We start from the raw sequence: 22982 nt of genomic DNA on the forward strand, positions 1-22982 counted from the left end.
TTTTTCATAACTTATGTTTTCACCAAATCATTTATATAAGAGGTATAGTTCATAAGTTTGAAGATGACACCAAAATTGGAGGTGTAGTGGAAAGCAAAGAAGGTTACCTCAGAGTATAATAGGATCTTGATCAGATGGGCCAAAAGGCCAAGGAGTGTCACATGGAGTTTAATTTGGATAAATGTGAGGTGCTGAACTTTGGAAAGGCGAGTCAGGGTAGGAGTTACAAACTTAATGCTGAGGTGCTGGGGAGTGTTGCTAAACAAAGAGATCTTGGAGTGCAGGTTCATAGTTCCTTAAAAGTGGAGTCACAAGTAGATAGGGCAGTGAAGAGGGCACTTGGTATTCTTTCCTTTATTGGTTAAAGTATTGAGTATAGGAGTTAGGTAATGTTGCAGCTGTACAGGACATTGGTTATGCTATTTTTGGAATATTGTGTGCAATTCTGGTCTCCCTTCTATTGGAAGCATGTTATGAAACTTGAAAGGGTTCAGAAAAGATTTACAGGCATGTTGCCAGGATTGGAGCATTTGAACTATAAGGAGAGGCTGAAGAGGATGGAGCTATTTTCCCTGGAGCATCAGGGGCTGAGCGCTGACCTTATAGAGATATATAAAATAATGAGGACACAGATAAAGATGGACGGACATCTTTCCCTGGGGTGGGGAGTCCAGAACTAGAGGGCATAGGTTCAGGATGAGAGGTGAAAAATTTAAACGGACCTAAGAGCAATTTTTTCATGCAGAGGGTGGTACGTGTATGGAATGAGCTGTCAGAGAAAGTGGTGGAGGCTGGTACAATTAAAAGGCATCTGGATGGGTATATGAATAGGAAGTGTTTAGAGGGATATGGACCAAGTGCTGGCAAATGGAATGAGATTAGTTTTGGATATCTGGTCAGCATGGACGAGCTGGGCCGAAAGGTCTGTTTCTGTGCTGTACGTCTCTTTGACTCTAATACTATTTATTAGTTCCCATCCACTCTTTCTTAACCATCTCATCCCAGCAACTTTATTACTCTATTCTCTCTGCAAATTTTCACTTGTTATTGTATCTCACATTCTATTCTTCATGTTGTGTTCATCCAGCTATTTCACCCCAGGAGTTGTTTAAACTGGCATCAGGTCCTTTTTGTTTCTCTTCAGTGTATTCAATTGAACCATACTTAATTTTAGAGCTTTGATACAGATTAGCTACAGAACTAAAAAAAAGCTACTTTTATCGAGAAGGGATACATGCAAAACGTTGATTCTCCACCTTCTGATGCTGCATGGCTTGCCATGTTCTTCCAGCGTCCTGCCTATCTATTTTGGATTCCAGCATCTGCAGTTTTCTTTTTGTCTCTCAACACATTCCTTCATCAGCATTTATCCGAGAAAGTTCCATGTTCAGGTCCCACATGCTTCAGACGTGCATCATAATAAACAGGCTTATTAGAAATATCTAGTAAGGAAATAACTGAGGGCACTTTGCATGAATGTAACAATGAAACACAATTTTTATTTTCCTAGCAGTATGTGTCTAGCCAAGTCATTGTGACAGAATGCTTCAAGTAAGCCAGTGATTTACACAAGATTCACATTTCTTAGAATACTTACTCTGTGTCACATTATTTCAGTGTTTTTCCATGTGTCTTTAAAATTGCAATTTGTTACCCGATAGAAAATCACAGTGAGTGCAAGGGAATTCTATGTTAAAAAAATGTATAAAGTAAGTTTTTAGCTTTGAGTAGTAGTCATTACATAACCTTTACAAGAAAAAGCATTGCATAAGCAACAAAAAGCATAAAGTCTCATCTAAAACTCTACATAAACACTACAAAACCAGACACCTTAGTCTTAAAAAAAGATTTCTCACTGTTACAACACTGAGGCAGACAGCCCTTCTACCTCCGTATTTGCAATACAGTAAGATTAAACCATCATAGACAACCCCAATAGTCTCTCCAATGGCTCCTAACCAGATTTGAATAATTTGAATAACCAATGCCAGTCTTTGTGAATAATTAATTTCCAGACACTGGTTGTCTTTTGTTTAAGATACAAAACAATACACTAACTTTAGCAGAGAGAAAATTGGTACAACACAGTATTCTAATTAATGTCTGTGCTTTAAACTTGATATTTGTTTTCAGCCCCATTCACGTAAAAGAGAAACTGATAAATAAGATGAAATAATTAAAGTGACCAGATTTACCTAAATATCTTTTATAATATGTTGTTTGACAAATGTACACGTGTACTTCTTGGTTGCTTTATTGGAACTGCCAATTAGGATCATCTCAGTACATCCAGGCAAAAGCAACAATATTGATAACTAGGCTTTGTAGTCTTTGGGCTTCCAAAAGGAAGGGATCTTCAAATCTTTTATGTTGACTTGTCAGCAATCAAGTTGGTTTCCACCAAAACACAGTTATTACAAAATAAACCCTTGTTCCACCCTGTTAGTCGAAACATCTTCCTGAGGTCTCAATTACTTTTCAATGTCTGCCATCTCCTTGGATATAGTCTCTTTCAGACTTGCTGGAACCAATTCCCAGGTACTGAGCTAGTTAACAGCCAACTTTTATCTGTTTAAACGCAATTCTCTATCTGGGGTCACTATGTCTGGTTGTAAGTTTGCTCAATGAGCTGGCAGGTTTGTTTTCAGACATTTTATCACCATGGTAGGTAAAATGATCAGTGAGCCTCCGGTGAAGCACTGTGTACTGTCCCGCTTTTTATTTATGTCTTGGTCTGTTAAGGTGAGTGATATCATTTCCAATTCTTTTTCTCAGAGGTTGGTTAATGGGGTCCAAATCTGTGTGTTTTTTGAAGGAGTTCCAACTTGAATGCCAGGTTCTGTGTGTGTCTCTGTTTAACCTGTCCTAGGATGAATGTGTTGTCCCAGTTGAAGTCATGTCCTCCTTCATCTGTAGTAAGGATACTCGTGATACTGAGTCATGTCTTTGGGTGGCTAGTTGGTGTTCGAGTATCCTGGCAGCTAGTTTTCTGCCTGTCTGTCCGATGTGGTATTTGTTACAGTCCTTGCAGGGTATTTTGTAAATGACATTTGTTTTGCTGTTTGCTCGTATAGGGTTGTTTAGCTTCATCAGTAGCTGTTTGTGTGTTGGTAGGTCTGTGGGCTACCATGATGCCAAAGGGTCGGAGTAGACTCGTAGTCATCTCTGAGATGTCTTTGATGTATGGTCGTGTGGCGAGAGTCATTGGGCGTGTTGTGTCTACTTGTTTGGGTTTGTTGTTTAAGAATCGGTGGACTATGTTTACCATTCTTCTTGAATACACTGTATAGATATTTTCCTTTTGCTACTCGTAGTTCCTGGTTGCTGAAGTGTGTTGTGGCCCGTTTAAATAATGTCCTCATGCAGCTCCATTTGTGGGTGTTGGGATGATTGCTCATGGTAGTTAAATATCTGGTTTGTTGCTTTCCTGTAGATGCTGGTCTGCAGTTCTCCACCAAGTGTTCGTTCCACTGTGACTATGTTTGAGTCCTTTTAATCAAGACTCAGCCTGCAATTAGCCTCCACACCTGTCCTCACAAAGAAACCTTGTTTGGTCTGATCTTTTCCTTTAACACAAGCTGTTTCAAAGTCTACAAGTGATCCCCAGATAACAGTTCCTAGTACACAGCGCCAAACCAAACTGAGAATGAAAAATCAGTGAGGGTTCTAATACCAGTCAAGAACTAAGCTGAAAACTTAAGAGAACAATGCTATAAAAACAATCAGGTGACAATTATTATGCAAAAATATCAATTTTAAATTACAGCAGTTGCCAGTTTGCTAATGAATGATTATCAGTCTAGTTGGGACAACTGGAAACTGCTAATATTTATGTACAAATTTATAAATACTAACTGAAACCATTACTTTTCATGATTTTAAATGGAAAAAAGTATCAGATTGCACTTTCTTCCAATTTTTATTGAATTCTTTGGGAAAAGGGGGTGGGATTTATTGTTGGAATGGCTTGTGATTAACGACTGATTAGAGAAAATAACGTGATTTTCTTGGAGTACTGCACCTAATTTTAAAAATGAATCCGAGTCCAGAACAAAGTTGGGTTCACCTCAAATGTTCACAAGATTGATTGGTTCAAAATTGAGCAACACGAGTTCTGTGTAAATAGGAATAGTCATCCAGTAAGGGATTGTCAACATAAGGAAACAGAAAAGAAAAACTAGTTAAATGGGAAAGACGAGTAAAAGCTGCCTCTGATCTCCTAACAAATCGTAAATGAGCATTATTAAAGAACTTTGAACCCACAAAAAGGTTGAAATAGCGTATGATTGATTTAATTTTGATCGCTTTCAATTGTCAAGTATCTGCATGGGACTAAGCAGCAGTTCTGATCCACAAGGTTTGTGAAAGAGAAATTCCTCAATGAAAGCAACTATTGCTGGATTAAGTTAAAAATCACCAGGTTATAGTCCAACAAGTTTAATTGGAAGCACACTAACTTTCGGAGTGACGCTCCTTCATCAGGTGATAGTGGAGGGCTCAATCGTAACACAGAATTTATAGCAAAAATTTGCAGTGATGTAACTGAAATTATACTTTGAAAAATTGGTTGTCTATTAAGCCTTTCATCTGTTAGAATACAGTGATAGTTTCACTTCTTTGTGGGCGGCACAGTGGCACAGTGGTGTTGCCTCACAGCGCCAGAGACCCGGGTTCAATTCCCGCCTCAGACAACTGTCTGTGTGGAGCTTGTACATTCTCCCCGTGTCTGCATGGGTTTCCTCTGGGTGCTCCGGTTTCCTCCCATAATCCAAAAAAAATGTGCAGGTTAGGTGAATTGGCCATGCTAAATTGCCTGTAGCGTTAGGTGAAGGGATAATGTAGGGAAATGGGTCTGGGTGGGTTATGCTTTGGCAGGTCGGTGTGGACAGGAGGGTTCCCTCCCAGTTGGGGAACACTTCAGTGGTCCAGGACATTCAGCCTCGGACCTTCGGGTGACCATCCTCCAAGGTGGACTTCGGAACAGGCAGCAGAGGAAAGTGCCGAGCAGAGGTTGATAGCTAAGTGTGGTACCCATAGGGAGGGCCTCAACCGGGACCTTGGGTTCATGTCACATTACAGGTGATCACCATTGCACTACACACACACGGACACAGGTACACACAGACACCCACACGCACCCTTATAGACACACATACTCCCACACTCCCACGCACCCCCTCACAGACTTAAGACACTCTGCACTCACTACACACACACATGCGTGCGTACACACACACACACACACACACACACACACTCAACCCCCACCCCAGACAGACAGATACACACACAGACAAAGACCCACATGCACACATATATTTTGAGGGGGGGAATTTGTATTGCAGAGTTACATTGCTCAAAAACTGCATACATTCATGTAGAACTCTGAGCTCAAAAACTGCATGAATTTATGTAAAACACTGTTATCTCACTATTTAATTAGAATCAATCTAAACATCAGGTCATAGACAGAGAACACAGGGGGTTAACACCTTCAACATATTGTCTAGCTATCACCATTGTTAACAGCTAACCTGAGAATGCAACTTTTAAAAAAGAGGTTTTGTGATTTACACATTAAAGAAGTGAAACTATCACTGTATTCTAACAGATGAAAGGCTGAACAGACAACCAATTTTTTAATGTATAATTTCAGTTACATCACACTACAAATTTTTGCTATAAATTCTGTGTTACAATCGAGCCCTCCACTGTCACCTGATGAAGGAGAGTCGCTCCGAAAGCTAGTGTGCTTCCAATTAAACCTGTTGGACTATAACCTGGTGTTGTGTGATTTTTAACTTTGTACACCCCAGTCCAACACCGGCATCTCCAAATTATGACTGCTGGATTAGACACTGTAGGGCTACAAGCATCACATAGCCAAGGGAAAAAGCAACCAACTGCTTAACATGAAAACTTCATTGATATAGAAGAGATCAAAGTGATAAGAGATCAGCAACATAACCAGAAACTTTTAAGTTTGAAATTCAGAAAAAAAATTGTTAGATATTACCAATCATAGTGAACAAATAAATCTCCTTGCCAGTAAATGTAAGGCTTCAGAGGGATCATGATCAATGCTTGCTCAGAGGCAAATAGATTTGTTTTGGATGAAGTCTGGCTGGAACAGCTGCATGTCATTTTCATCTGAGGACTTGCCCAAATAATGGCTAATGTATTTACCACAACTTTAGCTGAAGTTTTAATTATTGCCTGAAAAAATATTTAATACCTTTCATAATAAATGTTTAAATAACTAAAATATGAAGTGAAAAGGCATCAAGATTAACGATGAGAAGATAAATTGACCTCAATCTTAAGTTTAATGGTGCACTAGTATCCATAGCCAAGCTCTAATCAATATTTGAATCCAGTTTAATTCCTCATTCTTTGTTCAGTAAGATAATTTAGTCCATTCCTCTTTCATCATGTGGCGTGAATTGAATTGCCTAAGGTGGGGTGGTGGGGTGGGGAGGAGGTGGTGAATGCATTCTCCTTTCAGCATTCTGGTTAAAGATAATTGGAAATACTTCAGTTTTTCTCACAATGAGGAGGATGGTGATATTTGTGGAAACCTTACCTCCTGTTAGTTGTTCCTTGCCAGTCACAACTGGATTTGGAAAGACTATAGAGCTTTGAACTGCTCCATTGTTTGCAGGATCACTCAACGCTGTCAAATGCTGCCTCTGCTAATTGGCAGTAAATAGTCCTTTCTTGTAACTTCATCAGGAATGACAGCTCATTTTTAAGTTTGCTTGGTGATGCTCCTGGCATGCCCTCCTGCATTCTTCATTGAACCAGGGTTGATCATCTTACTTAATGGGCCAAAAGGATATAGGTTGTGATTGAATATAATTCTGCTCCTGATGGCCCACAGCACCTCAATTAGATGTCCAGTTTTAGCTACTATATCTTCTGGATTCATCCCATTTAGCACTTGGTAATGCTGCACAACACAAGGGTATTTTTGGTGTGAAGACAGACTTAGTCTCCATAAGGACTGTGGTAGTTATTCCCACCAATATACTGTCTTGGACAGATGAATCTGCAAAAGGTTAACTGGTGAGGACAAGGTCCAGTAAGTTTCTTTTCCCTCTTGTTATCTCGCTTTACCACCTGTCACAAGGTCCATTCTGGCAGATTTACCCTTGGACAGTTCAATTAGTTGTATTGCTACTGTGCCATTGTATGTCATGACCATCGCAGTCTCCCACTCTAGAGTACATTCTATGTTCTTTCCACCTTCTGCTTCCTCTAGGTGGTATACAACATGAGGAACACTGATTTAAGGAGAACAGTAAATGGTAATCGATAGATTTCCTTGCCCATGTTCGAGTTAATGTCAAGAATGTTCGTGGGGTCCAAAGTCAATGCTGAAGACTGCCAACGCGATTTCCTTCTGACTATACTACTATGTTGCCATCTTTGAAAGGTTTGTCCTGGCAGTGAGGTAAGACATATCCCAGTGTAGGGAAATAAAATTAAATGCATTTAAAGTACTCATAACAATAGCACACTGTTGGTAGTTATCCAAATGAACAATGCTTTTATTTTTACAAAGCAAAACCTTATTACTGATGGCAAATTTAAGTTTTCTTACTTGGGGAGTGGTACTTTTTGATGTGAGTCTGCAGTGCAGAAGCTGTCTCTGTGTTTCTGTTACAAATTCGACAAATAAAGTTCTTCAAATCTGAAAATTAAAGAAATCTGACATTAAAATACTCTAAATTCTCTCCTCAGTTGCTGCTAGCTTTTCCAACAATTTCTGGTTTTATTTCAGATTTCCAGCTTCTGCAGTTTTCATTTTTTTTAAACTGTTCTTATCATAGTTCATGCCTTTGAAGGACATGCAAAATTAAACAATTAGTTGAGAGCCTAGACTATGTTAAAACCAGCTTTCTGATTGCACTCTAGTCTGAAGGCCATTTTTGTTTTGACCAATTGTATACTTTGCAGTATACTGTGGAAGCAGTTAAGAGATCCTGAATATATTGTACGGTCAATCACCTGAATAATCTGAAAGTGGTAATTATTACCTCATGTTGACTTTCTTTTTTGGCTCCTATATGCACTTTGCATGTCTTCTGTCAAAGACTAGAAATATATTCTAGCACAACTGTGCCTCAGGTTTAGCCCCATAAGTTCCAGAATTATTTGTATGTCTTGCTTTCTGCCTTGTTCTCATCACAATCAGGTGCTGTCTGCAATGGGGCAGGTTCAGTACTTGGGTAATACTATACTATCAACTGATGGAAGCCTGGCATGGACTGGACTAGATGTGCAGGCAGTGCTATTGAGACCAATGATGCCAATTCTCCAGAACAACCAGCTGTTGTTGTTGTGAATTTTGGAAACCTGGATTGTTTGCTTAGATTGTTTGCTCAGATATTTCTATACTGAATGTAACAGCTTGTTTAACTTCATAAAAATGCAATGATTTCTGTAGGTGTTTTTAAATTAATTATCCATGCTATTTCTGAGGTTTACAAATAGCCGTCAAACAGATTTTAGAAAACATCTTACAAGTTATTCATTAGCTGTAACTGGAACTGTGCAAAATTGCCTTTTGGACATATCATAATGCAATCTGGGGCATTCCAATTTGTGCCTTGTACCTAGCATTTTATCAGGACACCAAAATGCTGTTTGCAACTTAAATGATTAGTTTAGTTTTGTGACTGCGAGGGACCTGGTGTTTTTAAAAAAAAATGCAGTATTGCTAACAAAACTGTCTGTATTTGAAAATGTACTTCCTGTGAACCCCTCTGAGCTATCCTGAGAACTCAAAGGTATTCTATGATGCAAATCTGTTTTACCTTTAACTTGAGTTATGACAGTGCTGGCTGTTAATATTTTTTAGTAATCATGTCGAAAGGATTGTGAAAAATCAGTCCATTTACAATACTGAGGAGATACCTTTTTTTTTTAAAATAGAGAAGGGTCACTGAATAGAGACTTTTGAAAAACAAAGTCACAGTTGAACTTAGATATGAGACTTCCAGCAAAAGAGTTTAAGGCTGTCAGGAGTAGTGACTGATTTGTTCTGGAATTCTGTTCACTGTAGCACGTGAAGAGACCTCCAATTCAGCATTTTGCATCTCTCTGATAAATTTCTCTGGAGGACCCAAAGATAGACCTGAAAATTTGAAACACCACCTCTCCAAGTCTTCTGAAGATTTCCTCTTGACAACTTCTAAATGGACTGTTTCTGAAGAGAATTCAGTGACAAGTGAATGTGTCGAGTGACATACATCCATGTATGCAAGGACACCAGACTGAAAGTCATCTGGATCATTTCATATCTTATCATTTTATTCTTTCGCAACTAACAAGTCAAAGTTTTTTTCCAAAATTAAATTCTGCGGAGGAAGTTTCTTTATTTTTACTTTAATGGATGTGTTTGTGTTGGGTTATTTGTAGGGGTAACTTTTTAACTTTTCACACAGCATTTAAAATTGAATATGGATAATATAAATCATTGACCATATTTGTGACACAGTGGAACATTTAATCAAAAGCAAAGTACTGGATTCAAGATGGCGGTGATCTGAATAGATCAGCCTTGCTGAACTCTACACCCCAACCCAAGGTAGTAATAGGTTTCACCCCTACCTTTGTTTTATCATTTAACAATAATTCTTTCCAAACAAAAAACCTATTGTTTAAACCCTTTTTTGAGCATGCGGGAATCACTAAGAGGAAGCAAACAGCCAATTTTCGATACTGGGGACACTCAAACAGCGGACAGGCCCGAGACTGCAATTGGGGAAGCAGTTGCAGCTCCCACAGCAGCTTTGAAAGAATTGTTTGTGCAGCAGAACATCATGGAGGAACTCAGTTATCCAACAGCTGATCCAGAAGATGAGGGAAGAGATTCGTAATCAATTGGAGCCCATCTCAAATATGCTGCAAAAGAATGAGAAGGAGTTGGAAGGGCTCGGGAAGAGAGTTAAAGAGGTTGAGTGGCAGACTGCGGCATCGGAGACAGAGGTCGAGTCTTCAGCAGGGCAGATCCATGCCCTTGAGAAACAGGTTCAAGCCCTGCCTAAGTAAGTTGACCTGGAAAATAGAGGCAGAAGGAAAGATATCCGGGTCATTGGCCTGTTGGAGGGAATAGAAGGTGGACAGCCAGCAAGTTTATTTTTGAAGACCAGTTGACACAATTTGTTGGCTGGGATGCTGAGGCAGACTGGGTGAAGGTTGATAGAGCACACCGGGTTGCGGTGCGCAGATCTGGTCAGGGTCAGCACCTCCACCCAGTTATGATACAATGCTACAGGGGCAAGCAGAGAATCATGGAAACTTCAAGATGATTGGGGAGAGATCCGCCAAGTAAATACTTGGTATATTTGGTAAGGAAGAAGAATGCCTCCCAGACTATTGCTTCTATTAGGGAAGGGAATGGGACTCTTACTTACGATGCTAAAAACATCAATGAGGCGTTTCGGAGGTTTTACTCTGAACTTTACCAGTCTGAATGCTGTGAGGACAGATGGGATAAGATGGAGTCTTTTTTTTCGGAATTTGGATCTTCCTGTGTGTCTGCTGATCAGGCGTCTCTCCTTAACAGCCCAAGAGATATAAGAGGCAGTGAGGCAACTTCAAAAGTGGAAAGGCACCCAGCCCTGATGGCTTGCTCAGTGACTTTTATAAAGAATTTGTAAACGTACTGTCAGGATCGATGCTAGACATGTATAACTATTCATATAGTTGGGAATGCCTCCCATCATCCTTGAGGAGGGCTAACATCTCTCTTATCCTCAAGAAAGGGAAGACCCTGCTTCTGCTTCTTACAGACCCATCTTACTTTTAAACTCCTGATTTTAAAATTTTGTCTGACTTTGTCATTGAGGTTGGAAAGGGTTTGCCCTCTACTGGTAGGGAGGATCAGATGGGCTTTGTAAAGAGTCACAGTTCTTCTAATAATGTAAGGAGACTGATAACATGATTGCAGTGTGCCAGCAATGGTCAGTTCAAGTGTTGGTAGTTTCTTTGGATGGAAAGAAGGCATTTGACTGGGTGGAATAGCCATATCTTTCTTATACCCTAGAGCAGTTTCGCCTGGGTGAAGTGTTTACTAGATGGATAAGGGTCCTTTACAGTGTTCCTCTGGTGGCAGTTCTCATTAATGGTATAAGGTCTGATAATTTTAACATTGGTAAGGGTAGTGAGCAAGGCTGTCCCCTCTCACCTTTGCTCTTCATTTTGATGATTGAACCTCTGGCAAAGGCCACTCGTGGGGACCCTAATATAGCTGCCCCAAAGGTCGGGTCAAAGTTGCGTAAGATCATTATACCCGGAGTTTCGGTGCCCCAGTTGATACAATGTATTAATTCATTTGGCTTTTTCTCACGTTACCAGATCAATGTTTCAAAATTGGAGGCTATGCCTATGGAGGGTCTAAGGGGAATACTGGACGTTGAAGGTAGGTTCCACTTTAAGTGGGCACAAGGAAGCTTTCTTTATTTAGCCTCTGTTACTCCTAGTTTTGATCAGTTGTTCAAGGCTAATTTTGTTCATTTGTTTGACAAGATTAAACAAGATCTTCAAAGATGGGGGAAGGGCCCTTCCAATATCATGGCTAGGTCAAGTTGCTCTTATTAAAATGTTCTTCCTCACTTATTATACCCTTTGCAGATGCTTCCTTTGCTTTTTCCTAGACAAATGTTTCAGAAATTAAATGGTTGGTTTATTTCTTGATAAGCAGCCTCTTATCAAGCTAACAAAATTGCAAATGCCCCAGGGGTTGAGAGGAATGGATCTCCCGAATGTCAGAAGATATCAGTTGAGGTCCCTTTTATGTTGTGAGTGTAACTGGGCCTATGAGGATTCAGCATTGATATGGTGGGACATTGAGGCCTCCCAGGCTTAGTGTCCTCTTATTAACTTGTTGTTTCTGGACAAAATGAGGACAGTTGCGGAACATTACCACAATCCAGTAGTTATTAACACTGTCAAAGCGTGGAGGACAATGTGACAGATGGAGGATAATATGTCTAACACATCTTTCCATTCTCCCATAGTTGGTATGTCAGGTTTCCGGCCAGGGACAATGGATCCTGAGTTTAAGTCCTAGGTGGATAGGAGAGTCTCTTGTTTGGCTGACCTGTTTGAAGATGAAACGTTAATGTATTTTGCTCAAATAACTCAAGTATGGAGTTTTGAGCAGGAACCTCTTCCGTTCTTTTCGGATCAAAGATTCTTTTCTGAAAACTGACTACACGTCTGACTGAGTGTTATTAATCTGATACAAAAAGAGGGTGCTTCAGGCTAAGAGCACTACTTCAGTGAGTACTCTCGATCATTTGTTAGGGGGAGGTTCCTCGGGTGACATTGAGCGACTACGGGAGGTCTGGGAGAGAGATTTCGGGGTGGAGCTCAATCTGGAAACTTTGGAGGACATTTATGAGAGTGCGAGGAAGATTTTGATATGTAATAGGACCCTGCTATGCAGTTAAAGATTCTTCATAGGGCTCACCTGGCCCCAGATTGTCTTGCAAAATTTAAGCAGGGTGCATCTTCAATGTGTCCCAAATGTAAAATAAATACGGGTACCCTCACTCATTGTTTGTGGTCCTGCCACAGGCTCTGTACATACTGGAGCGCAGTGGCAGGAGTCATAGAGAAGGCTTGTGGACCTAAGTCAAGGTGGATCCTGTTTCTCTTCTCCTGGGTTTGCTGAAATTATCTCCCTTAGAAGATAAGGGAGAAAACATTTTTAGCATCCTCACCTTTTGTATGAGGAAGAACATTCTGATACACCCGGGGGTTCTCAGACACCCGCATGTCGGGTCAGCAGAAATTAATTATGGAACACATTCCTTTGGATGTTCTTACAAACATGGTGCACCAGAAAATGGACAATTTTTATAAGGCATGGCAGCCCTTTTAAAATTATTTGGAAGCAGATCTGTCTGCCATTTTAATTAGGACTTTTGTCTAGCCATGGTGGTTTGGTTTAATAAGCTTAATGTCCTGAGAGGATGAATTTCAAGCAAACATGGGTTTAATAATTGATGCTCTTGAAGATTGAGAGCCGAGGTCTTTTATGCTGTGCGTGTTATTTATTTACTTATTTATTTATTGATGAGTAATGAGTGCCATTGTGAGTTCTTTTGTAGAGTAGTATAGTAGTTGGTTTAGTGTCGTTATAATGTTATATTTTCATATTTTTGTAATTTTATAATGTTGTGAAGAAAAATAAAAATATTTTTTTAAAAAGCAAAGTACTACAGATAATAGAAAAATTCAACAGATCTTGCTTCATATGTAAAGGCAGAAACAAAATTAATATTTTGTATTCATTACAGTTCTTATTCAGAACAGAAACATTGAAACATTATGATCAGTGGAATAGTGGGACAGGAGAAATACAATACACTCCTCCAACCTCTGTTGTAACACGTGGTTCATTTAATTTTGGATGTGGGTGTGCAAACAGCCCTGCTCAAGTTCTTACACTTCATCTGCATTAGCCTCAAACAGTAACCAGCATTTTGATGTCTATCCCCTTTCCCTGTGAAACCATACATTCCTAGGATTCCAGCACACCTTTCAAACATCATAGACATTGTTTCCTAACTTTTTAAACCGAATAGCAAGGAACAAGTACTATTCTGAAACTCTACCAGGATTATTGAAATAAATCTGTATACAACAGCAGATTATGCTCTCCATGTTTCATGTTCGTTCCATCCAGGGCAGATAAATGCTGTTATGAATCATAAGATGATATTAGTGAATATTCTGGATGAATAGAGCAGGTAGACTTAATGGTCTTCCTTATTTGTAATTATCTAAAGATCCAGGAACAATTTCTAACCTCTATTAACGAATTCTGATCTAAAGATTTTTTTAAAACTCTGAAGCAGCAAGTCCTAGCGTATCATTGATGAAGATCTACCTGTATGCCTAATAATGATGTGCTTTTGAGCATCAATAGGTCGATTGAAACCTTTTTCACAGTGTGGACACTTGAACTTAAAGGCCTGAAGATGTATTGACTTGAAGTGAATGTCCAAATCCTTTGACTTGAAAAAGCCTGATCCACACAGTAGGCAGAAATGTTTCTTTTTCCCTGCAAGTTAAAATGTATTTCTTAAATTCATACACATTCATAAGCTGTAAACTTGAAGGTTAAAACATTTTATTATTATTATATAACCACATTAGTTCCTTGACTAATGCTGTGTGTGTCTTGGAAACAAGAAAACTAAAGTTTAGTCTAATATAATTTCAGGAGACATAAAAAGTTGATATCAGCTTGACTAAATGTAATAAGTCACTGGATGTATGGTTCATGTAAATTATGAATTACTACTAGAATAAAAAAGTCACAGAGCTCTACAGTACAGAAGAAAGGTTCATCACATCTGCACCAGTCAAAAACAACTAGCTAATATTCTAATCCCACTTTCCACCATTTGGTCCATAGCCTTGTATGCCTTGGCTTCACAAGTGTTATGAGTGTTTCTGCCTCTATTCCCCCTTAAAGGCATAACGTTTTAGAATCCCACCATCCCTCTGGATGAAAAAGTTTTTCCTCACATCTCCTCTAAACCTTCTGCCTTAAATCTCTAAACCTCACATCTCTGCTAAACCTTAAATCTATGCACCCCGCCTTCCCCACTCCCTGTCACTGATTCCTCCACCTGTGTACCCTATCTATACCCCTCATCATTGTACACATCTCAAATCATGGTTCCTCTCAAACTTCTTTGCTCTAAGGAAAACAACCCCAGTCAATCCAATCCCTCTCCATAACTGAAACGCTCCAGCCCAGAGGTCCCATTTTTTACTTTCCTGTCTTTGCTCCGTTTGGTTCATGTTCAACATGCCTTTCTATGGTTGAGGTGTGGCCAGGTGGCCCACTTGCACACCTCCCAGTGCTGACTTTCTTTCAGCTGGTAAGTAAACAATGGCAGCATTGATCTCATTGACTTTTCCTACTCACTTCTAAGAAATTTTAATTCAGCGTTGTGAGGCCTCTGACAAAAACCCAATCCAGTGTTGGGAGTCAATAGTGATAAAACACAGGAGAAAGTTTCAACCATCAACATGGGAGACATCAGATCTCTTTGTTAATCCTGAGAAACCCAGAATCTGTTGAACATATTTTGGGAAGTAATCACAAGAATTCACACTTGCTAAGCTTTCTTTACAGGGTTAGTTTTATTAAAGAAACTAAATGCTGTAAGTGTTTGTAAATAGTGAATTTGCCATTCATCACATCAGCCAAAAATTAATTTAATATCTTAAAAGTTGAAAGATTTGAAGTAAAATGTACCTCCATGCATAAGCCTGTGTTTCCAAAGAGTAGAATAATACAAGTACTTGTTCCCACAAAGGCTGCATCTGTGCACTCCTGAAAACATAAACATGACAGCAAGAGACCATTAGGCTATAGATTCTAAAACAAACATGAAAATACATTCTTGCTGCATCACTCATGTTTGTAAAAATAACATTAAAACAATGCCTTCTTAGAAAATTCAGATTTTAAAATCCCAGTTTTAAATGACATGCAGTCTCCTCAGAAAGGTTTGCGACTCAAACTATGAGGCAGAATAGACATTTGGAGTGAATTGCTTACTCCCTTGAAATTTGCAAATATTGAAGGCCAACTTAGATCATTATTGAGGGTGTACATGGAAGTGCCGAACTGACTAAGATATTCTGCAGGTACAATGAACAGAAAGCGGATAATCAGGCTAAGAGTAGGGCCCATTAGAGATCAAGGGGACAATCTGTGTGGTGCCACAGGTCACTGGTAGGATGTTAAATCAAGCCTGTCTTCATTTTGGGGGAAGGAGGGTGTAGGTACCAAATTCTGGAAGAGGAACTATGAGGTTCTTGAGAGTTTGACGTAGGAAAGGAGTGAAGAGGTCATGGAGGCCTGAGCGATCTTAAAAGTAGACAAATTTCTGGGTCTGAATGAGTTGTATCCCGGAGTGCTGTAGGAGACCAGGGAAGAAATTAGAGGGGCTCTGGCCACAGCAGAGGTACCAGAGGACTGCAGCTTAATGAATGTGATTCTGCATTTCAAGAAGAGTGATAGAGATAGACCAGGGAATTAGAGAATTGATAGTCTCATATCCATGGTAGGGAAACTTTTGGAGAAAATTCTGATAAGCTTGGGTTTTTTATCCTTCACAGCAGAGAAAGGCAAGAGGGGACCTGATTAGATGTGTAAGATTATGACAGGTGGAAAGAAAACAGCTATTCCCCTTAGCTGAAAAATCAATAAGCGACAGCATAATTTTTAAGGTGAAAGGTAAAAGATTTAGATGTTATTGTCATGTGTAGTCGGGTACAGGAGTACAGTGAAAAATGTACAAAGTTGCGATTCTCCAGTGCCATCTTAGTATACAAAAGACAAGATTTTTAAAAATAGCCAAAAGATCACTTCCTGCCTCCACATGAGTCCTCACCACCAGAAAAAGAAAGCCACAAAGTCTATTCCTCAGTCTGTGAACATTCAGGTGCCCCTAGTCTCCACACGACACACAACTGGTACACCATCACCTCCGCCATCAGGTAGTTGGGCCCTAGCCATGGACTGGACCTGTGTTGCCAGTCTTTGGTGCCATCTTGCCTCACCGACGTCATCAAGCCATGAGGCCACATTGGGCTGATCTTGGCAATGCAGCCACTGCTGAATCAGCTGGGTCCCAAACTTGAAGTTGGGCTCACCACACTGAAGATACTAGTGCCTCGTTCAGGCTTACATTGCTATCCCTGTCGCCTCCTGGGACCACTATTTCAGCAAAGGAACCTTCCTCTTAGAGAGGATACAAGGAATATTTATTTAACACAGAGGGTACGAGGAATATTTATTTAACACAGAGGGTAGTGGGAATCTGGAAAATTAAAACTTAATTGGACGAGCACTTAATATCAAAAGATTCAGGTCTATAAGCCAAGTTTTGAAAAATGGGTGTTGTTTAGTTTTGTTCAATGCAGATTCAATGGGCCTTTTCAATACTGTGAGATTCTATGAAACAGTACATATATATTCTCTCAGTGATTTGGGTGAAACTCCTGGAGAGGAAATAGTGTTTAGAAGTTCTCAACATTAGGGATTTGTTCAAAAGAATTCTTGGTAAATGAGACTTTAGATTCTGTACAGGGATGACCAAAGAAAACTGTTCAAAAGATTGCACTGTCAGTGTGGCGCGAGATCAAACAGTGGCTGGATGAAACAAAGGGGCAGAGATTCCTGCAACCTTACTTATTCTTCTGCTTTGTATTTAAGCTTCTGTACCTTGGTAGTTTTGTACCTAAGATGGCGCCGTAAATGGTGACTTGTAAGTACAAGTGATAAAGCTAATTCTAAGTTCACAATCTCAACCACAGTGTGTAGAAACAAAACAGGAAAAGTCAGTAGTCATCAGTGGGGGAAGAAAAATTCTAAGTTAAGCAGAGTCTGCGGTAGCATTCCTCTTAAATGTCACAAGGAGCAATATTGTATTGAACTGGAGTCGATAACTGAACAATGTTCGCGTCAGTTATTCCTTTTTTAGTGATGGAACATTTATAGTTCAGATGGATATTCATTTGGTGAATGAAAGACCAAAGCAGGATATGATTTGTGCATGCTATATAATTTTCAACCTTAACTGAGGAGGCAGCATTAAGTTTAAACTGAGGTGAAGTATTTGTAATCATTAAGGAAGAGCAACAAGTCAATGAATCTTGGGAAACTGTGCTTTGGTATTTTCAACAAGCAGTTCAGGAACAAGGCATTCTCCATCTGCATATTATATTGGGAAATATTCCATTGTCCGCAACTCAACAAAATCAATTTTAATGTCCATAACCCTAGGTTAGGGAAAGAAAACAAATATTTTAGCCTTGTTGCTAAATGTAGAACAGAAAATCATGGCAAGGATGTTGGGGGTCTATCCCACCTGACTGGTACCTCAGATCATCATCAAAAACAGAAATTGCTGGTGAAACTCAGCAGTCTGGCAGCATCTGCTTTTGTTTCTGATCTCTAGCATTTGCAGTTCTTCGTTTTATTTTCTGAAATTTTGTAATAATTTGTAACATTCACAGCATCCTTTTTTCTGTAAATAATTGTAGTTATATGACACAGCATAGGAGTCATCCAGTTTGCCAAGCTACAAGAACAAAGGTAGCTCGAGTTTTGTAGAACAAAGTCTGACACAAAACAGAAAAGAGAAGTTTGGAATATCAAACAAGCAGTTTTCAAAGCAGCAAAATTCAACATATCAGTAACACATTTTTCTGACGCTATCACCTTATCAAAAAAATAATTCATTAATCAAAGTCAGAATGTTGACTTGGCAAAGTAATGTTCAAGTTGATTGCAGGATCAAGCAACAGGTCAAAGGCAGATCCTGACAAATGTAATTCATGATTCCAGGCACCTTGAAAGTCTAATTTTTTTTTTAAATCTACTTTGCTGAAACGACAGACATAAGAAAAAGAGTAACTGGCCAGTTTTGTTGGTTTCTTTGCTGAAGAATTAAGAATGTAGAATTCCCCAGAACAAAATCTAAAATTAGACATCTCTCCATTTGGAAATATTTTGAGCAGGATTTTTTCTTTTATTATTGTTATTCAAGAGATGTGTCTTGATGGCTACACCAGTATTTGTTGCCCATTTCCTAAAAACCCTTGAACAATTGGTGAATTGGCTTCTAAAGCCCATGGTTCATTCAGTGAAGGTACGTGCACAGTACTGTTTGAAGAGAGTTCCAGGAGTGTGACCAGACGATTGTGACAGTAGAGAAAGCATTTGCCAATTTAAATCATTTAATTCCAGTTAAAATAGTAGATAACTAATTATCATATAAATACTTCAGTGTGTTAAATAAAAGCACTAAATAAAATTGAAGACTAATTTAAATATATAGAAGTGATCATCACACAGTTATGCTTAGCAATTTATTAAATCATTTATTACTGGATTAACATTAAGATTTTGTTTGGTCTTTGGAAAATTAACATGAAACATTAGTTAGAAAAATATTTTTGGCCACTAGGTCCTTATACAAGGAAAGGAAAAATCCAGTGACTCTCAATGATACAAAAACAAAGTTCTGGAGAAATTCATCAGGTCTGGCTACTTCCCTGGAAAGAAAAATAAAGACAATGTTTCAAGTCCAACGACCTTTTGTCAGAATTCTGAGTGGTAAGTGTGCCACTGTGGACATTGATAAGGGTACAATTTCAGCTTTCCTGTGATTTCCTTGAAAGCTCAATGGTCTGTCTGGCTTTTTAATGAAAAGTTGCTGCTTAAGCAAATACCAGGGCAACTGCCAGAGAGTTTCAGATAAGGCCAAACTTTGAAGATTGTAAAGAGAGTTGAGAAAATTTAACTTACTCTTAGGTCTTTTGATTGCCTTTTTGTTTCTCTCAGTCCTACTTCGGCCAGTTTTAACCTGATTGATAGCATCTTTGACAAATTTCACTTCATCTGCAGGTCAAGAAAATGTGCAAAGTAAAAATAAAATACTGTAATTAAGCTAAAGAAAATTATTTTGTGTCCTTCCTTTTGAAAAATATCCTGTGTGTTTAAACAAAGCAGACCAAAAACCTACCTGATAATTTCTGTTCACCATTTTCATCGATGTTGGATTTGACCAAAAATGTAACATTATTTATTTGAATCTTGGTGCTGCACAGGGTTGGGGGCAGGGGCGTGGTGTTGGGGGCAGGGGAGGTGTTAGACGGGATTGAGGGGACAGTGTTAGATGGTGTGGGAGAGGTGATGCACGGCGTGGGGTGGGGGCAGGGTTGGGGGTTGGCGCCTCTGGCGCTGTATGCTTCTGCAATCTCCTGAACGAGGAACGGACATTAGAAACTCCGAGGGGAAAAGCATTTAATCGATTATCTGAAGAATGAAATAGAGCCCGCCCATCACGTTAGAATACTCGAAGTTTCCCTATATATGAGCATCACAGTAAAATTCTCAAATGAGCAATAGGCAATGTGTCTAACTCAGTCAGTTCTGATCAGAAGAAAACAATGAAACTCATGGCTGAAGTACTGCTAATGGTCCCACAATTAATCTTCTACAACACAAGAACTAGGAGCAGGAGTTGGCAAGTTCAGCCCCTCAAGCCCGAAGCCTGTTCTGGCATTTAAAATGATCTTTGTAGATCTCATCTCTGAACTCCACTTTCCTGCATGTTCCCCATAACCCGTTAAGCCATTACTAATTAAAAATCTGTCTCCTCAAAATTTATACAGTATCCACTGCAGTGTGGGATAATGAATTCCAAGAGAGAAGTTTTTTTTAAGATGAAATCATCCAAATTAAAGCTAAAATATTGGGTACAGGTTGACAAAACGTTTCTGATTATGTTTACCGAATAATTTGATAGTTGAGGAGCTTTGACAGGACATTGGCAGACAATAAAATCAATTACTAATTGGTCAAACATTTTTTTTGAATACATGTAAGACACTTATTTTCAGAAGCAAGTCTGAAGTATTTCATAGTATATGTTGATTTTAAATAAATGCTGTGTCTTAATATTACACTATCATAATTATCACGACCGCTTTCACCTAAGTTTAAGATAGTTTTGTGAGATTTTAAAGAAGATTTGCTGCTCGGGTTGAGATTCAGGTTACAAGTTTACTCACTGAGCTGACAGGTTTGTTCTCTGATGTTTCATCACCAAGCTACATTTCATCATCAGTGAGCCTCCAGTGAAGCACTGGTGTTCTGTCCCGCTTTCTATTTGTGTCTTGGTCTGTTCAGGTGGGTGATATCATTTCCCGTTCTTTTTCTCAGAGGTTGGTAAATGGGGCCGAAATCTTTGTGTTTATTGATGGAATTCCAGGTTGAATGCCCGGCCTCTAGGAATTCCTAGTGTGTCTCTGTTTAGCCTGTCCCAGGATGGATATGTTGTTCCAGTCGAGTGCTGTCCTCCTTCATCTGTAAGTAAGGATATTAGTGGTAGTGGGTCATGTCTTTTTGTGACTAGTTGGTGTTCGAGTATCCTGGTGGCTAGTTTTCTGCCTGTCTGTCTAATGTAGAGTTTGTTGCAGTCCTTGCAGGATATTTTGTAAATGACATTCGTTTTGCTGGTTGTTGGTATAGGGTCCTTTAGGTTCATCTGTAGCTGTTCCAGTGTGTTGGGAGGTTTTTGGGCTACCATGACGCCACAATGCAATGGGAAAATTTCGCGCCAAAGTACTTTATACATCAACGCGACAGGCCATGTATGGACAAGCACACTAGAACAAGTCATCAGCATCAAACAACAGGAGACCAAGAAAAATTGGACAAGCTCTCACACAAAAAAAGCATCACAAACACTTCAGAAGCTTGGATTAAAAACCTATCGGACCAACCACTAACAGATGCTGACAAAGCCGTCCTCGTAAGAGGGATGATGTACAACTCCCGAGATGCAGACATAAAGGACTTCTTAGCAGCGTTAGAATCAACCCTGAAAGACAACGGACTCACAGAAGAAACCCAGCAGACCATCAGACAGACAGTAGCACCAACACTAAGCAGGAAGAAAGAAGGGAACACCCTCAATACACAGGAAAAGAAAGCCCTGGAAGGACTCAGGGGAGAAAGTGAGGTCTGCAGATGCTGGAGATCAGAGCTGAAAATGTGTTGCTGGAAAAGTGCAGCAGGTCAGGCAGCATCCAAGGAGCAGGAGATTCGACGTTTCGGGCACAAGCCTTTCCTCAGGAATGATTCCTGAGGAAGGGCTTGTGCCCGAAACGTCGAATCTCCTGCTCCTTGGATGCTGCCTGACCTGCTGCGCTTTTCCAGCAACACATTTTCAGCCTAGAAGGACTCAGAAAAGACTATCATTGTAAGCCGACTGGCAGGCAAACAGCACATGACCATCACTCTGAACAGAACACAGTACATAGAAAGACTAACTCCCTGCTTGCAGATACGACACTTAACAGATAGACCTGACTCCACAGCTAGAAAACTGGATCACAGTTGGATTGAAGAAGCTTCATAAATCAGGCCAAATTAACAATACAGATCCCCAAAAAAATGAAAACCAATGGATCCAACACACGCCACTTCTATGGATTACCTCTGGTACACAAACCATGGCCCTCCTCAGACTCAATAGTCCTACTCCCTGGCACACCGACGTACAGACTATCAAAAGAAACTCCACCGCAAACTGAAATATCTAGAAGACTCATGTCACATTGTCCACTCCACCCAAGAATTCCTGAACGTCAAAGACACCAAGCTAGAAGAGGATGAAATAATGGTCTCCTTTACCGTAATAGCCCTATTCACATCAATTACCGTCAGCCTGGCCATAGAAACACTGACTGCACTACTAGATGGACAAACAATCCAAACACCAGACAGCACCAACTTCTTCAGCAAGGACAACATCTTCAAGCTAGTAGACCTGTGCCTCACTACCTACTTCACCTTCAATGACAAGACCTACAAACAAATCAAGAGAACACTCAAGGGATTACCAATATCAGGCTTCTTAGCTGAGGCAGTAATGCAGAGACTCAAAAAACCAGCTCTCCCCACAATCCACCCCAAACTTGTGATCCGCTACATGGAAGACTCCTTTGTCATCATAAAACAGAACAAATTAGAGGAAACCTATAATATCATCAACAACATCCTTACTGGCATAAATTTCAAAAAGAGGAGGAGAACACCAACAGACTCCCTTTCCTAGATTTCACAGTAGAATGGATAGTTAATGGAGAACTGCAGACCACTGACTACAGGCAAGCAACACACTGACCAGATACTCAACTACAGGAGCAATTATCCAACACCCACAAATGGAGCTACATCAAAATATTATTTAAGTGAGCCACAACACACTGCAGCACCCAGGAACTATGAGTAGCAGAAGAAAAATACATACATAGCGTATATACCAATTCAAAGTTTGGGAGAAGATTTGTAGCTCGGGTGCTCGTTGTTGTGGTTCTGTTTGCCGAGCTGGGAGTTTGTGTTGCAAACGTTTTGTCCCCTTTCT

The 22982-nt window shown here is 39.7% G+C and overlaps 1 protein-coding gene across 4 annotated transcripts in view; it reads right to left on the reverse strand.

Annotated features, from left to right (window-relative positions):
• Positions 1 to 1303: 1303 nt before the first annotated feature.
• Positions 1304 to 22982, reverse strand: part of LOC132825671 (zinc finger protein 85-like) — a 92222-nt gene continuing 70543 nt past the window's right edge. For 3 of the 4 annotated variants that reach the window (XM_060841050.1, XM_060841047.1, XM_060841048.1), the window contains 6 exons: positions 19355 to 19447; positions 15290 to 15367; positions 13907 to 14080; positions 7604 to 7693; positions 1598 to 1687; positions 1304 to 1401 (listed from right to left, as the gene is read on the reverse strand). In XM_060841050.1, the coding sequence (XP_060697033.1) occupies positions 1635 to 1687; positions 7604 to 7693; positions 13907 to 14080; positions 15290 to 15367; positions 19355 to 19447 (488 nt within the window). In that variant the 3' untranslated portion in view covers positions 1304 to 1401; positions 1598 to 1634. The remainder of the gene's footprint in view (positions 1402 to 1597; positions 1688 to 7603; positions 7694 to 13906; positions 14081 to 15289; positions 15368 to 19354; positions 19448 to 22982) is intronic. The other variant, XM_060841049.1, reaches the window with a different exon arrangement.

This window comes from Hemiscyllium ocellatum, chromosome 21 (assembly GCF_020745735.1).
Source record: "Hemiscyllium ocellatum isolate sHemOce1 chromosome 21, sHemOce1.pat.X.cur, whole genome shotgun sequence".
Taxonomy (NCBI): Eukaryota; Metazoa; Chordata; class Chondrichthyes; order Orectolobiformes; family Hemiscylliidae; genus Hemiscyllium; species Hemiscyllium ocellatum.